We start from the raw sequence: 17,376 nt of genomic DNA on the forward strand, positions 1-17,376 counted from the left end.
TATAGCTCATGGGACAAATAGCTTAAAAACTATTGTAGTATTGAATATGTAATTATGCACTTTATCTCTTATTAAGTTGCTTGTTGTGCGATAACCATGTTTACTGGGGAACGCCATCAACTCATTGTTGAATTTCATGTGAGTTGCTATGCATGTTCGTCTTGTCTGAAGTAAGGGCGATCTACACTGAGTTGAATGGTTTGAGCATGCATATTGTGAGAGAAGAACATTGGACCGCTAACTAAAGCCATGTTCCATGGTGGAAGTTTCAGTTTTGGACAAACATCCTCAAATCTCTAATGAGAAAAGAATTAATTGTTGTCAAATGCTTAAAGCATTAAAAGAGGAGTCCATTATCTGTTGTCTATGTTGTCCCGGTATGGATGTCTAAGTTGAGAATAATCAAAAGCGAGAAATCCAAATGCGAGCTTTCTCCTTAGACCTTTGTACAGGCGGCATAGAGGTACCCCTTTGTGATACTTGGTTAAAGCATATGTATTGCGGTGATAATCCAGGTAGTCCAAGCTAATTAGGACAAGGTGCGAGCACTATTAGTACACTATGCATGAGGCTTGCAACTTATAAGATATAATTTACATGATGCATATGCTTTATTACTACCGTTGACAAAATTGTTTCATGTTTTCAAAATCAAAGCTCTAGCACAAATATAGCAATCGATGCTTTTCCTCTATGAGGACCATTCTTTTACTTTCAATGTTGAGTCGGTTCACCTATTTCTCTCCACCTCAAGAAGCAAACACTTGTGTGAACTGTGCATTGATTCTTACATACTTGCTTATTGCACTTATTATATTACTCTATGTTGACAATATCCATGAGATATACATGTTACAAGTTGAAAGCAACTGCTGAAACTTAATCTTCTTTTGTGTTGCTTCAATACCTTTACTTTGAATTATTGCTTTATGAGTTAACTCTTATGCAAGACTTATTGATGCTTGTCTTGAAGTACTATTCATGAAAAGTCTTTGCTTTATGATTCACTTGTTTACTCATGTCATACACATTGTTTTGATCGCTGCATTCTCTACATATGCTTTACAAATAGTATGATCAAGTTTATGATGGCATGTCACTCCGGAAATTATCTTCGTTATCGTTTTACTCGCTCGGGACGAGCGGAACTAAGCTTGGGGATGCTGATACGTCTCCAACGTATCGATAATTTCTTGTGTTCCATGCCACATTATTGATGTTATCTACATGTTTTATGCACACTTTATATCATATTCGTGCATTTTCCGGAACTAACCTATTAACAAGATGCCGAAGTGCCGATTCTTCGTTTTCTGCTGTTTTTGGTTTCAGAAATCCTAGTAAAGAAATATTCTCGGAATTGGACGAAATAAAAGCCCGGAGGCCTATTTTCTCACGAAGCTTCCGGAAGTCCGAAGGAGAGACGAAGAGGGGCCACGGGGTGGCCAAACCCTAGGGCGGCGCGGCCCCCCCTTGGCCGCGCCGGCCTGTGGTGTGGGCCCCCGTGCCGCCTCTTGACTTGCCCTTCCGCCTACAAATAGCCTCCGTGACGAAACCCCCAGCACCGAGAGCCACGATACGGAAAACATTGCCGAGACGCCGTCGCCGCCGATCCCATCTCGGGGGATCCCGGAGATCGCCTCCGGCACCCTGCCGGAGAGGGGAATCATCTCCCGGAGGACTCTACACCGCCATGGTCGCCTCCGGAGTGATGAGTGAGTAGTCTACCCCTGGACTATGGGTCCATAGCAGTAGCTAGATGGTTGTCTTCTCCCCATTGTGCTATCATTGTCGGATCTTGTGAGCTGCCTATCATGATCAAGATCATCTATATGTAATTCTATATGTTGCGTTTGTTGGGATCCGATGAATAGAGAATACTTGTTATGTTGATTATCAAAGTTATGCTTATGTGTTGTTTATGATCTTGCATGCTCTCCGTTATTAGTAGATGCTCTGGCCAAGTAGATGCTTTTAACTCCAAGAGGGAGTACTTATGCTCGATAGTGGGTTCATGCCTGCATTGACACTGGGACGATGTGACGAAAGTTCTAAGGTTGTGTTGTGCTTGTTGCCACTAGGGATAAAACATTGATGCTATGTCTAAGGATGTAGTTGTTGATTACATTACGCACCATACTTAATGCAATTGTCTGTTGCTTGCAACTTAATACTGGAGGGGTTCGGATGATAACTCTGAAGGTGGACTTTTTAGGCATAGATGCAGTTGGATGGCGGTCTATGTACTTTGTCGTAATGCCCAATTAAATCTCACTATACTCATCATGATATGTATGTGCATTGTCATGCTCTCTTTATTTGTCAATTGCCCAAGCTGTAATTTGTTCACCCAACATGCTTGTTCGTTTTATGGGAGAGACACCTCTAGTGAACTGTGGACCCCGGTCCAATTCTCTTTACTCGAAATACAATCTACTGCAATACTTGTTTCTATCGTTTTCTCTGCAAACAATCATCTTCCACACAATACGGTTAATCCTTTGTTACGAGCAAGCCGGTGAGATTGACAACCTCACTCGTTTCGTTGGGGCAAAGTAGCTTGGTTGTGTTGTGCGGGTTCCACGTTGGCGCCGGAATCTCTGGTGTTGCGCCGCACTACATCCCGCCGCCATCAACCTTCAACGTGCTTCTTGGCTCCTCCTGGTTCGATAAACCTTGGTTTCTTTCTGAGGGAAAACTTGCTGCTGTGCTCATCATACCTTCCTCTTGGGGTTGCCCAACGAACGTGTGAAATACACGCCATCGGTGCTAGGTGATTCAGTTGGCTACCAAGACTTGTCTCATCTGGTTAGCTGGGATATGCTATGTGTTGTTGCTTGTTTAGGCATATCTATCACTTACTGGATTTACTGGTTCTTGATTGGCCTCTCTTTTGCCAGCATCACTTGGTCTATATACCAAGTGATGAATAATCCCTTTGGAGCATCTTCTCCATGCATTCTATGTGTGTTTGAGCATCTTGACTTATGTCACCATGGTTGCTTGGTTTGTTGGTGTTTTTGTACTTGCCGATGATTAGATGGTTGGTCGATCACTCGTACACTCGGGGGTGGAGCAAGTGAGCCTGGTATGATGGCACAAGTATCAATATTTTGTGCATCCTACCTGGCCTCGCTTACTCCATCCCTAGATGTTAATATTTGTTTCGTCCAACAAAGTATGAGGCATTCCATTTAGTTCATACTAGCTACTTCTTAATTGCATTGGCCTTTCTTCCATTTAGTGCCGATGATTAAATTGTTTGGTCACTTGTACACTCGGGGTGGGGCCAGTGAGCCCGGTGCGATGGCACAAATATCGATCTCTTGTGCATCCTACCTGGCCTCACTGACCCCATCCCGGAATGTTAATATTTCTTTCGACCAACAAAGTATGAGGCATATGATATCTAGTTGAGATACCACTTGGCTCTTTCTTCCATTTTACTGCCGATGATTAGAATGTTTGGTCACCTATACGCCGCAATATACTTTGTAGACGGGCCCCCCTTTACCCGGCCGCCGTTCCGTGAACGAGTCTTTGACGAGACAACAGCGCCGACCTGCCTCTCCGGCGCATCACCACTTTTCTTCTCTCGCCGTCCAGTACGTGAATGAGTCCTTAATGCAAAGACGGTGCTAGCCTCCCTAGCATCATGCTGGGCAGGCCGGCACGGTCTTTGCATCAAGGACTCGTTCACTGGACGGCGAGGGACTGCCGTGGTTCTGCGCCGGAGAGGCAGATCGGCGTCGTTGTGTCGTCAAGCACCCGTTCACGGAACGGCGGCCGAGGAAAGGAGCCCTTCTGCAAAGTATACTTGCGGTGTTTCTGCAACTATGGTTTCGACCATAGTATTTGTGTTGACCAACAATGTATGAGGCACTTATTTCATTTTGTCATTCCATTTGCTTTGAGATTTTCAAAATGCCGATGATTAAAATGTTTGGTCAACGTACACTCGGGGCGGCGTAAGTGAGCCTGGTAAGATAGCACAAATATCAATCTCTTGTGCATCGGACTTGGTCTCACTTACGCCGTCCCTGAATGTTAATATTTGTGTTGACCAACAATGTATGAGGCATTTATTCCATTTCTCTTGTGCATCGGACTTGTTGGTCTCACTTTCTTCCATTTTCATCATAGTAGGAACTGGATGAAGGACCCCGATGCAAGCGAGCCTGGTGGGTAGAGATGAGGGAGCAAAGGAGGAACCGGATGAAGACTACTTTGTATCTCCAAATTGTGAATTTTGTATGAATTAAGAGTTGTATGCAAAACATTTGACACTTGCCACTATATATGTATCTCGATCGGGCTCTAAGTAATGTGATGATGATGTCTATGTTATATCTGTGCAATGTACATGATATTTATATTATATCCGAATGTTGCTGTATATAACTCTGTATATCCGTATATTGCTGTCTATAAGCTGCATGTGTATAGCAGGCAGCACAAAATCGTGTATAATACAAGCAAATTCTGTGGCGCACTGAAAACAAATTCTGTGGCGCACGCTTTTCTGTGGCGCACCTAAGAACACGTGCGCCACAAAAACCTTAATTCTGTGGCGCATGGGCAGGTGCGCCACAGAAAGCTTATTTTTGTGGCGACGTTTCTGTGGCGCACCTCCCATGCGCCACAGAAGTCATTTTTGGTGCGCCACTGATGAGGCTTTTCCTACATATAGATAATAAAATGTGGCAGCCTAACAGTATGGCAAAAACCAAACACATGCTAAATAACCAAACTTTGGCTTGGTAAATACTTTCCAGCCTTATCCAAAATGAAGGAAACACGGTTAGGTCATGTCACACACGGGGGAAGTAAGAGCATCTCCAGTCGCGTCCCCCAAACCGTCCCCCAAACCGCGCCGGATCGAGCGTTTGGGGGACGTGTTTTGTTCGTGCCGCGTTTGGGGGACGTCGCTCCCCAGCCGCATCCCCCAAACGCCGTCCCCAATCAGAAATTCAAATAGATGCATTCAAAAGAGATCGTTCCCGCCGGTTCGTCGCGATCAGAGTAGCGGCGATCGATCAAAGTACTGGGCGCGCGATCATATTACAGACCGGTGGTGCATGCAAATTAGAACAAGGGGTTGGTCGACGGCGTCGTGTCGGCGGGATAGGAGAAATGAATCGGCGGCAGGATATGTTTTGGGAGGCCTGTGCGCGGCGGTATAGGCGGGATTTGGCGGGAGTGTGAGACGAATTTTCCCTGTGCCGCTGACGGGTCGGGCCCGCGTCGGTTGGCCTCGCTTTTCGTTGTGTCCGGCGTCCCCGGAGCGTCCCCTGTGGGACGGGGACGGGCTCGGGGCGCCGGACACCGTATCGGGGCGCGCCGGACAAAAATGGGCTTTGGGGGACGCGGCTGGAACGCTTTTTTTGTCCGGCGCGCCCCAAATCGCTTTGGGGGACGGTTTGGGGACGCGACTGGAGATGCTCTAAAGCAGATCTGGGGATGAAAGCTGAATCTCGACTCCCCAAGCACGTGCATGCGAGGCAGCTCCTACACAGACAGACACAACTCCTACAGTAGTCAGTTAGTCACGACTAGTGTCACCGTGACAGTCAGTGTCACACACCTCCTACAGTAGTCACGACTAGTGTCACTGTGACAGTCAGTGTCAGGTAGATACTGTCACAACTAGTTTATCAGTCGGTACCCTAGCTACTCAGCTTCCTTGATGGTGAGACAATTCGCAGCAGCCACCACATTTCCCTTACTCGGGGCAACACCACTTCATGTTGTTACTATTGTGGGAGCTGTGTCTACCTGACGGATGGCATTCTATGTAGTGCAGTCACATAATATTAGTAAGTTGGTAAACACTAGTGCTAAGAGCATCTCCAGTCGCGTCCCCCAAACCGTCTCCCAAAGGGATTTGGGGCGAGCCGGATAAAAAAAGCGTTCCAGCCGCGTCCCCCAAAGTCCTTTTTTGTCCGGCGCGCCCCTATATGGTGTCCGGCGCCCCGAGCCCGTCCCCGTCCCACAGGGGACGCTCCGGGGACGCCGGACACAGCAAGCGAGGCGGGGAGTGGCGGGGCCGACCCGTCAGCGGCACAATTAATTTAAACCTAACCGTCGCCTACCTCGCGACGGAAGTTATTGGCGCGCAGCGACGGTGCAGTTCCCGCAGAGGGCGCAGCGACGCGTCCCGCCGCGCCTAGCTCTGCGTGCCGGCGTTAATGAGCGCCACCGCTCCTCCGTCTCCCTCCGGCCTATAAAAAGGGGCGCCTCTCATCGTCCCTCTCACACACAAACCCTAGCGCCTCTCTCCCAAACCCTAGCCGCCACCATCTCTCAACAAGACTCGACGCTATGTCTGGTAGAGGCGGAGGCCGACCTCGCGGCCGCGGCCGTGGTCGTGGTCATGGCCGCGGCACAGCTGAACGCTCGCCGTCGCCTCCCACGCCATCGTCTTCATCGTCGGAGATGGACGTGGAGCCGGACGTCCTGTTCGAGTTCGTCCACGTCCTCAAGGGCGACCCGTGCGGCATCCAGAGGCTGCCGGACTCCTTCGCCGAGTACGTCGGCGGCGTACGCCCGCGCACGATGCATCTGCGGGAGCATTCGTGCGGCTACTGCCGGTGGATCGTCAAGGCGATCTACGACGCGCGCGGCAAGATGTACCTCAACATCGGCTGGGAGAAGTTCGCGCGCCACCACAGCCTCGAAGCCGGCTTCATCCTCGTGTTCTCCTACTTCGGCAACAGGGACATGAGCGTCAAGGTCTTCGACGAGAGGCGCTGCCTCCGGGACTACCACGTCGACAGGGACGACGACAGCACCGACGAGGAGGACGGCCGAATGAGTGTTGTTTCTTCGCAGCGAATACGTGCACGGAGGTTTCTGCCTGTTCGCCTCATCGGTAGAACCAACAAGGGCACCATCCTCCCGCTGGATTTTCCAGTTTAGATGACTGGGTGTGCCCTCGAGTGTTCTTTCTTAGCAGCGAACACACGAAACCTTCGATGCACGGCTAGTTAGGTTTAGTTTCTTTGCAATATTTTATATTTGTGTCCACCATGGTTCAAACTATGTATTAGTTTGTGGAAAACCATGTTCCAAACTGTGTTTTCGTGTAAACCACGTTCCTAATTATGTATTAGTTTGTGGAAATTGAAATAAAAATGCCAGAAAAATTATTTTAAATGTTTGGGGGCGGCGTTTGGGGGACGCGGCTGGGAAGCGACGTCCCCCAAACGCGGCACGAACGAAACACGTCCCCCAAACGCTCGATCCGGCGCGGTTTGGGGGACGGTTTGGGGGACGCGACTGGAGATGCTCTAAGTTACTCCAGGTCTCATCTCAACTCCAGCTCGCGGGAATCATGTGCCACGCTGTACAATGGACTCTTGTTTCTACCGATGTGAAATGAACATAGCTTCGGTTGGGTCGCAGCAAAAAAAACTGGAGCGATACACAGGCTACTCCGGTTAGCATGTGATGTTTGACTCCTCTTGAATCTCACCAACTGTAGAGAGCAAGGCATCAGGTTGGTTTGTTACACATAAAAACTAGTACCGTACAATAGTTCACATGAGAGATTCAGAGAACGATTCCGCACCAGGAAGTTCGGTGGCAAGCCTAGCTTGGGCATCAGCGTCGACATTACATTCCTAAATGGCAAAGAAGCATATATGAGTGAACGGATCTGACCAAGCAAACAGAGCAATTACAGAGTTCTAATCAAAAAGGTATTCAGAGGGCTGATATTCGGAAAAACACTCTGGAGAACACAAATAAAAGTAAGACATGTATATGCATACAAGGGTACCGAGTCTGAATGTTTGCAAATATTCGCCATAAGCAATAAACATGTGAAGTACTACCTCCGTTCCAATAAATAAGGCATATAAATTTAGTCAAAAGTAATATTACTAAGTTTGACCAAATATTTAGATGGAAATATAAACATCTACAATATTAAATAAATCTATTATGAAAATATATTTTATGGTGAATCTATTGATATAGCTACTGTAAATATTTGTCTGTAACATTTCTCAAACTTAAAAGTTGTTGACTTTGGACTATATTCATTGGAATATAGCGAGTAGCAATTGACATGAACTTGAGAGAATACAAAGATTACTGGTGAATCTCCCAAACAATGATCTTTGTGTTGCTGCTTCCCATGCAATTGAATAAAATATTTGTTACGCGACACTGTTGGCTTTTGTACCAACAGCAGAAGTGTGTAATGTGGTGCCAAGCATTCATACAATGGAACCTAAAGCTGGCTGATGTAGGGTAAGTTTGAACAAGATCAGTGAAAAGACGTGATACCTACCCTCGAAACAAGGTTGATTTGGATCTGAAGAAACCTTCCCTTCAGTTGCTTAACCTTATTGCACAAGTCAACCATATGATCCCTCTGAGGACGCCAGAGACCTTGGGCCTGTTCCAGCAAGTTCAATGTGTTACCTAGAGTTGTATTGATAGAGCTGCCAGCTGTTAGAGGAACTCTTCAAAGAGCTCTGATTCGTTTTCACCAGATTTTGTATGCCATTGGAAATCAAGACCTTAATCCAATTACCCCTTATTCAAATAAAACAATATAGACAGCGAGGCACCTTAACCTGTAAACGTGTTAATAGATGAAACAGTGGATAAAAAGGTCCTTTTGCTACTCCCAAACAAGCACACAAATATATACAATAAACATTTCAATTTTTTGGCTTGTCCGAATCTTTAATGTTTTAGTGGACTCTGAAGTGTCAGAATGAACTGCATTACCAACAAGCAGTTATCTAGTGACCGTTCCATGGAAGAATACAAAGGCTGCAAAGTTGCAAAGCTATAACCACAAACCTGGTTACAGACATTCTCAGAATTGCCTTGAGCATGGACATACTTGAATCCGTTATTAGCAGCATATCTCAGGCCCAACAGCAATGCACGATATTCAGAAGTGTTATCCGTCACACTACCCAAACCCTCACGTAGTTGAGCAATCTTCAGTTGAAATAGTAGAACACAGCCATCATCAGCAGGTCATGGTAACTGAAGAGGAAAACAAACCAGCACGGTACTAGTTGTTGTACATACCACAGATCCATCCGGCCGCCTTACTATTACACCAGCACCTGATTTCCTGGGAAAGCTGGGATTTCCTAAACAAGCACCATCAAATTCAAGAATACAGGACAGCTGCAAAGACCAGGTCAAGTGGTGAGAAAAAGTCAACTTTTACACATAGTGAAGAAGAATTTCAAGTATGCACGTTAATTTTGAAATCATAACTGCAAAACAAAACCAATTTAGAAAGGAGAAACGTGCACTCTCTCAAGTTAGAAAATTGCATTCATACTCACATGGCTGTCAGGTAATGGTTCCTGTTCAGCAACTTTGGGATGCTTCTTCAGTGGTCCGGTTTCCTTTCAGCAAATAATTATTGGTAAGAGTATATGAGATGTGACAAGCACATTAAGGATACAGAACACTTTCTCGACAGAGCATATGTTCACCCTTAAAAAAAGAAAGTGCACAAATGAAAAATCCACAAGAAAGTTTATAGGCAAATACGCAAGTAGTAATGCAACCACTTTTGAGGAACTAACATAAAACATCAGCTCAACTGTCAAGGTAAATAGCATTGGAACTGTGTTCAAGCAAAACTAATGCCCTGAGAATTATGGGCAGTTACCACTCAAGATTGAGGCATATGCATACTATCACGACTACAAATTTGTATTTTAGTGATGATCGTTTTCTATTATAACTAGTGCCATGCGTTTTCTATTATAACTAGTGCCATGCCTACAGAAATTGGGTCCAGTGGTAACATCAGTACCATCAGACACTGCAAAGCAATTGCAAAATAAACAAGTATACAGACATCCAGATAGCTTCCATAGGTAAGCCGAAAAGGGATCAAGAAATCTATACAACATTGGCATGTAACGAACATCATATCTGGTAAAACAGTTGGAAATTACAACTAGAGCACCAAACTTTACCTGGAAAGGGCAGAGAGCCAGATCATCAAAAAATTCAACTTTTGTATCTGCTGCATTGATGGAATAAAGAGCATTCTTTACACATAAATTCTAGTATAACAGCTCATGGGAGAGATTCAGACAACGATTCTGTACCAGGAAGTTCAATGGCAAGTTTAGCTTGGGCATGAACATCGGCATTAAATTCCTACATGGCGAATAAGAAACGAGTGAAGGGATCTGACCAAGTTTCAGCTTGTCCATTTGTACAGAACAAATAGAGTTCTAATCAAAAAGGTATTCACAGCGTGAACAAAAACTCTGGAGAACATAAATAAAAGTAGACGTGTCTATGGATGCAGGGAGACCCAATCATGTTTCCAGATATTAGACATAAGCAATAAACATGTTTACAGATATTAGACATAAGAAATAAGTATGTGAAGTGCAATTGGCATTAACTTGGGACAATACAAAGATTGCTGGTAACTGCCCAAACAATGGTCTTCTTGTTGCTGCTTCTCATGCATTTGAATAAAATATTTGTGACACGACACTGTAGACTTTTGTACCAAGAGCAGAAGTATGTAATGTGGTGCCAAGCATTCATACAACAGAACCAAGAGCTGGCTGATGCAGGGTAAATTTGAACAAGATCAATGAAATGTGGTGCCAAGCATTCATACAACAGAAGCAAGAGCTGGCTGATGCAGGGTAAATTTGAACAAGATCAATGAAAAGATGTGATACCTACCCTCAAAACATAAATGATTTGAAACTGAAGAAACCTTCCCTTCAGTTTCATCACTTTCTTGCACAAGTCAACCATATGATTCCTCCTAGGACGACATACACCTTGGACCTGTTCCAGCAAGTTCAATGTGTTACTTAAAATTGGATTGATAGAGATACTAGAGGAACTCTTCAGAGAGCTCAGTTTATTTTTCATGAGATTTTGTATGTGATTGGCAATCGAGGCCTTAATCCAATTACGCCTTAGGGCATCTCCAGTGGCCCAACGCAAACGGATCAAATGTGTCCGTTTCAGTCCACGTGGACAGAAAATGGGTAAAACCCCAGCCCAGCGGCCCTATGCAAAGTGACTGGCCTGTCCACCTCGATGCATTCCAGGCCCAAATTTAGGCCGCAAATGCATCGGCGCGGACCCAAAGCGGACGCAGCCGCGTCCTCCCGCCTCGGGCCCGCATGGCGGTGGGTGATCGGCCTATATCGCTTTCATGCCTGCGGAAGCTGCATCGCTGCCCCGTTGTGCACCATTGATGGCATGCTTCAACTTCAGCAGCCGCGCAGGATGTGGCCGCCGCCATCAATGGCACGCTCTTGCAGTCCCGCGCCGCAATTGAAGGCCACCCCTCCCCTGCCTTTTTAAGGGCACCGGCAGCGCCCTTGCCATCATCCCACACCTTGCCCCGATTTGCCAAATCCAGCCCTACCTGTTTCTCCTAGTACGCCGGCAGTTTCGAGAAGCCACCATGGGCAAGAAGGCGTTTCCATGGAGGAAGCGGAAGAAGCACGAAGACGAGGCTGGGTCGTCGACGGCAAAGCCAAGGAAGCCATGCAACCGCGTTTCCGTCCTTGTCCCTGTGGCACGGGCACTCTACGAGGGCAGGAGCCCATGCGCGGGCTGGGACATTGTCCACCTGCCCGAGGGCTGGCTTCTCAGCCACTAGAGGGTACCCATGCCACCGATGCCACGGCAGGGCCGGGAGCAGCGCTGGGAGATCGCACGCCGATGGTCCCTACTTCCTCCGGACCTCCTGGCCGCCGCAGCAGTCGACGCCAACTCACCCATGTTGGGCAACTTCTCCCCAATAAAGTTCGACCCGAGGCACCGCTCGGGCTTCCTCGGCGACGACGAGTTCGTCTACGGCCCTCCACCGGTGGCGGACGTGAAGATGGAGGTCGCAAAGGAGCCACCAGCCCGAGAGAGCTCTTCTACGGCAAGGACATCCGAGGTGAGGAACCCCGGGATGACACCCACGATTACCTTGGCTATCTCGCCTACATGGCGGAGAAGGCCAAGGCGGAGGGCACGCTGGACCAGCTCCCACCTCCCAGCCCAGCCGGACGATCTGGATGGAACTTGCCTTCGCGTACTTGACCTCTGTGGCCACGCTGACCACTGTTCATACTGTCATGGTGGTCAGCGTATGCGTGTGATGAGCTATACGGCGCTTGGAATGTAGCGACTTGCTCTACCATGATGATGAGATTCTTCCGTGATTATAGGGATGGGACAGGAGTGCTGACCTTGGGGACTGGCATATGACCATTAGCCCTATGCCAGTCACCAATGTCAGCTCCCCCCAAAATGTAGCTCTTTTTTGATTTGACATGGGAAACAAAAAACAGCTCCCATCCTTTCTTTGACTCTTTTTCTTTCTTTATATGGGAAATTCTCCCAAATGACAAATGAATAGGTGTGGAAGTTATAATTGTAAATAAACCACGATCGAATCTATGGAAGCATTGGTTTATACGTTCCTTTTAGTTTCTACTTTAGGGATAATTTTTTTCGCTATCTTCTTCCGAGAACCACCTAAGGTTCCACCAACTCCAACTAAAAGAATAAAATAATTTCATTGAAGTAAGAAGTCCCCCAGATGGGTCGACTTCTTACTTCAATTAGTCCCCGTGTTCTTCGAATGGATCTCGTAATTGTTGAGAGGGTTGCCCAAACGCGGTATATAAGGCGTACCCGGTAAAGCTTACAAGTAAACCAGATATGGAGATGGCGACTAAAGTTGCTGTTTCCATTTTTATAGAATTTCAAGATTACAATGGATCTACGAAAAGATCATGTATTTACAACTACAACGGAATAGTATACAAAGTCAACACCAATGATGAAATAGAATTTATGGCTACACAAACCGTTGAAGATAGTTCTAAACCTAGGCCAAAACGAACTGGTGCAGGTAGTTTATTGAAACCCTTGAATTCCGAATATGGGAAAGTAGCTCCGGGTTGGGGGACTACTCCTTTTATGGGGGTTGCAATGGCTTTATTCGCTATATTCCTAGCTATCATTTTAGAAATTTATAATTCTTTCGTTTCTATCGGACGGAATTTTAACCAATTAGGTTTCTACTAACTAAAATCAGGAAGTCATAGTTTTTCTATCCAAAAAAGCCTTTCCAGTTTAAGCTCTACATTTCTAGACATTATGGTAGTTCGACCGCGGATTTTTTTTGTTTCGGTATCTCTGGAATATGAGTGTGTGACTTGTTAGAATTGATCCTATTGATAATACATAGAAAGGGCCTGTTATCTCTATCAAGATGATTCCAAATTCGTCGAGATATTATTTATTCTAGTATCTGGAACACGAAATAGATAGAGCGGATAAAAAAAATGGAACTATGATTCATACTCACTATTAAGACCTCGCAACCAGACTGAAAAATTCAAGTAGTTCTTAAATAAAATAAAAAAAATTCTTCCTTCCAATTTATGTCGGTTTCTCCTTTCCTGCATGCTTGCTATAACTTCACATAACCGACTTTGGGTATGTCGGTTTGGTGATGCCAATGGCCGCGTCAGCGCCTAGGGAGATGCCGGTGATCGTCAATCTAACCCACCTTCCTGACGACAATGAGTACTGGGCTAGGGTTTGGAAGCCTTGGAGGCTCGTTTTTAAAATCCTATGTATTTTTTCTTTTAACTATGTAAAAAACTATCAATGAAATGTATCAAAAAAATACCATTTGCGTCGGGCTGTTGTGGCAGCCCACGACCCAAACGAGCAAGTGCGGCAGCGAGGCCGATTTTAGTGTCCGCGGCCCGACCCATTCGGACAAAAACGGACACATTTCGTGTTTGAAATGCGTTGGGCCCCTGGAGCTGCACTTACTCAAAATAAAACAATAAAGACTGGGGCACCTTAGGTGAAGCATTGGAACAAAAGTTCCTTTGGTGAGGTTAAAGTGAGGACAACGGTTGATCAAATAAAATTTAAGGAAGAAAGAAGCACACAAATATAAACAATAAACATTTCAATTTTTGGGGTTGTCCACAAAATTAATGTTTTAGTGGACTCTGAAGAGTCAGAATGAACTGCACTGTGAAGAGTCAGTATGAACTACCCAACAAGCAGTTATCTAGTGACTGTTCCATGGAAGAATACGAAGGCTATGAAGTGCAAAGCTATAACCACAAACCTGTTTACAGATAAGCTCCGCATCGCCTTGAGCACGAATATACTTGAATCCCTTTTTAGCAGCATATCTCAGTCCCAAGAGCAATGCACGATATTCAGCAGTGTTCTTCGTCACACTACCCAAACCCTCACGTAATTGAGCAATCTTCAGTTGAAATAGTAGTTCACAGCCATCATCAGAAGGTCATGGTAACTGACTACTAAGAAAACAAGACAGCTCGGTACTAGTTGTTATACATACCACAGATCCATCCAGCCGCCTTACTATTACAGCAGCTCCGTATTTACAGGGATGTCCTTTATTAGCACCATCAAATTCAAGAATACAGGACAGCTGTAAAACCAGGTCAAGTGGTGAGAACAAGTCAACATTTACTCATAGTGAAGATGAACTTCAAATATGCATGTTAATTTCGAAATCAGAACTGTAAAATAAAACCGAGTTAGAAAGGAAATGTGCACTGTACAAAGTTGGAAAATTGCAGCCATACTCACATCGCTGTCAGGTAATGGTCCCAGTTCAGCAACTTTGGGATGCTTTTTCGATAGTACGGTTTCCTTCAGCAAATAATTATTGGTGCGAGTATATGAGATGTGACAAACACATTAAGGATACAAAACACTTTCCCGACAGAGCATACGCTCATGCTTAGGTTGGAGAGGGGAACAGATTGCCACTCACCATCTCCTGTGGCTTTTCCAGAGTAGAGGTTGCATTTGCATCAGGTTGCTGAAACCAAAAGCAGCACAATGAACACTCTGCAAGCAAGTTTATGGGCAAATAAACAAGTAGTAATGCAAGCACCTTTGAGGATATAACATATAATCATCTCAACTGTCAAGGTAAATAGCATTTGAACTGTGTTCAAGGAAAACTAACGGCCTGAGAAAGCATTTGAACTGTATGTACATCTTTTAATTATGTACATACTACATCATGATTACAAATTTTTATTTTAGGGATGATCGCTTTTTATTACAACAAATACCATGTCTACAGAAACTGGGTCCAGCAAGCATATTAGTTTAGGGATGAAAGCTTTCTATTACACAAATACCATGCCTAAAGAAATTGGGTGCAGGGAGTATATTAAACACAAGTCTAATTAAAAGTGGTAAAATCAGTACAATTACACATTGCAAAATAAGCTAGAACACGGAGCATCCAGATAGCTTCCATAATTTAGCCGAAAAGGGATTAAAAAATCTATTCAACATTGGCATGTAACGAACATCATATAAGGTAAAACAGTTGGAAACTATAAGTACACAGCCAAATTTTACCCGGAAAGGGCAGAGAGCCAGATCATCAAACAATTCATCTTTTGCATCTGCTGCATTGATGGAATACAGAGCATTCTTTAACCCACGTGCATGGAGGTACTCCTCAGTTTCTTTGTGCAAAGAAGAGCCTTTGAACACGGTCACAGAAGGATCGCCGACCTACCAAGATATGTCTCACATAAGTAATGTGACATGGCAATAAGGTTTTTTTTCTATTGTGCAACATCCTAATTGGTAACAGACAGATGCGTTTTGCAGCAATTCAATAACAGAAATGGTTTCAGCATCCCATGAAATGCGTGAGCAGTTGAGCACAACCATGAGATCAAAACTATAAAGTGCTACATTGGCCGGGTACATTGGGCTCTATTTGCTTGTCCCAGGAAGACCATTTAGAGAGGTACCGTTATCATTTGTACATCTGTCTATTGGCATTTTTTCAGAAACGCTGAATGCACATAATAGTCATAATAATAGGAGATCTAATAGTAGACCGAATGCTTATTGTCTTTACCGAATTGCTGACTTGGGCTTGGCAGTCGGGGAGGTTCTTGTAGATGCCGATGAGGTCGCCCTTGCAGACGACATAGAACGGGTCGCCGCCGCTGGTAGAGTCCACCGGGATGTCCTTCTTGGTGGAGCGCTTGGTGGAGGAGGAAGAGAATAAGCGCTCAGCGAGGCCAAGAGCATTGGGCGGCGCGGGAGGCCTGAGGGGAAGGGGGAGGTAGCGCAGGTTGTCTTTCTGCTTCTGGTGGCTGCCACCGGTCAGACTCGGAGTTCCGGCCACCGCGCGCCTCCACGCCGCGCTAGAAATCCCACGGAGAGAGGAAGGAGAACAGCAGCTCCTCATTGACAGTCGACGATGCGAAATCAATCAGACCAACTCGTCATTGACAGTCGCGGCGCTGGGTGAGGAGAGGCTGACGGCGGCGTTGGCGGGTGGCGTTGGGCGGCGCCGGCGGTGAAGTAAGGACTGTGTCATGCCCGTATGGAGGCGTATGGTACTGGGCTGGTGGGCATGGGCCTCGGGCCTTCTGGACCTGGATTAGTTGACTCTGATATTACTCAGGTGAACGGAAAGAAGAAAAAACAAGACGCTCCATGCGGCGTCTCGAACCCCAAACCCACATGAGGGAGAGCGAGGGCGCCGAAGCGACCCGCCGCCGCGGCCGTCGTGGCAGCTCACCGGCGGCGCAGGCCTCCCTGCCGTACGACGACGATCTGCTCCGGGAGATCCTCCTCCGCCTCCCGCCTCAGCCGTCCTCCCTCCCGCGCGCATCCGCGGTCTGCAGGCGCTGGCGGCGCCTCGTCACCGACCCCAAGTTCCACCGCCAGTTTTATGCGCACCACCGGAAGCCGCCGCTCCTCGGCGTCTTCAAGCACCACCTGGGCGACGACAACCCGTTCAGACCCATGTTAGACTCTCCAGACCGCATTCCTCCCGAGCGCTTCGGCCTGCGACGTCAAATCGGCACGAGGGCCCATCTGCTCCGGTGCCGCCACGGCCGCGTCCTCCTCATGGACTTCCCGCGGCACAAGGTTATTGTGTGCGACCCCATCACCCGCAAGCACAGCCACATTGATCTTCCACTACCGTTCAGAGGCTCTTACATGATCATCTATGGGGATGTGCTCTGCGCCGCCACCAACCAGGGCCACGTGCACGGCAGCTGCCATTCGAGCCCCTTCAAGGTGGTCCTGATGTTCCTCTCCAGAGGCCAAGACGATACTACATCCACCGCTTGTGTATACTCCTCGGAGACTGCCGCATGGGGGGACATCATCTCAACAACGGATCCATGTGAACTTGTCAAAACTAATCCTGGGATCCTTGTTGGTAATGCCCTATACTGGTCATCCAAATCCGTGAATGTCTTCGAAATTTATTTAGGTTTGGATCACTTCACAGATGACATAATTGAGTTCGATTTGGATAGGGAGAGCCTAGCTGTCATCAAGGGGCCTCCA

The 17,376-nt window shown here is 46.4% G+C and overlaps 1 protein-coding gene across 1 annotated transcript; it reads right to left on the reverse strand.

Moving 5' to 3' along the window:
- Positions 1-7,439: 7,439 nt before the first annotated feature.
- Positions 7,440-16,258, reverse strand: LOC124660830. The gene is made up of 9 exons (XM_047198667.1): positions 15,923-16,258; positions 15,409-15,567; positions 14,807-14,854; positions 9,321-9,383; positions 9,055-9,156; positions 8,818-8,961; positions 8,297-8,404; positions 7,571-7,622; positions 7,440-7,477 (listed from the first exon to the last, which is right to left on the reverse strand). The coding sequence occupies exons 1-9, from the start codon at positions 16,256-16,258 to the stop codon at positions 7,440-7,442; spliced, it is 1,050 nt and encodes a 349-aa protein (XP_047054623.1).
- Between the last annotated feature and the right edge of the window lie 1,118 nt (positions 16,259-17,376).

This window comes from Lolium rigidum, chromosome 6 (genome assembly GCF_022539505.1).
Source record: "Lolium rigidum isolate FL_2022 chromosome 6, APGP_CSIRO_Lrig_0.1, whole genome shotgun sequence".
NCBI classification, from domain to species: Eukaryota; Viridiplantae; Streptophyta; class Magnoliopsida; order Poales; family Poaceae; genus Lolium; species Lolium rigidum.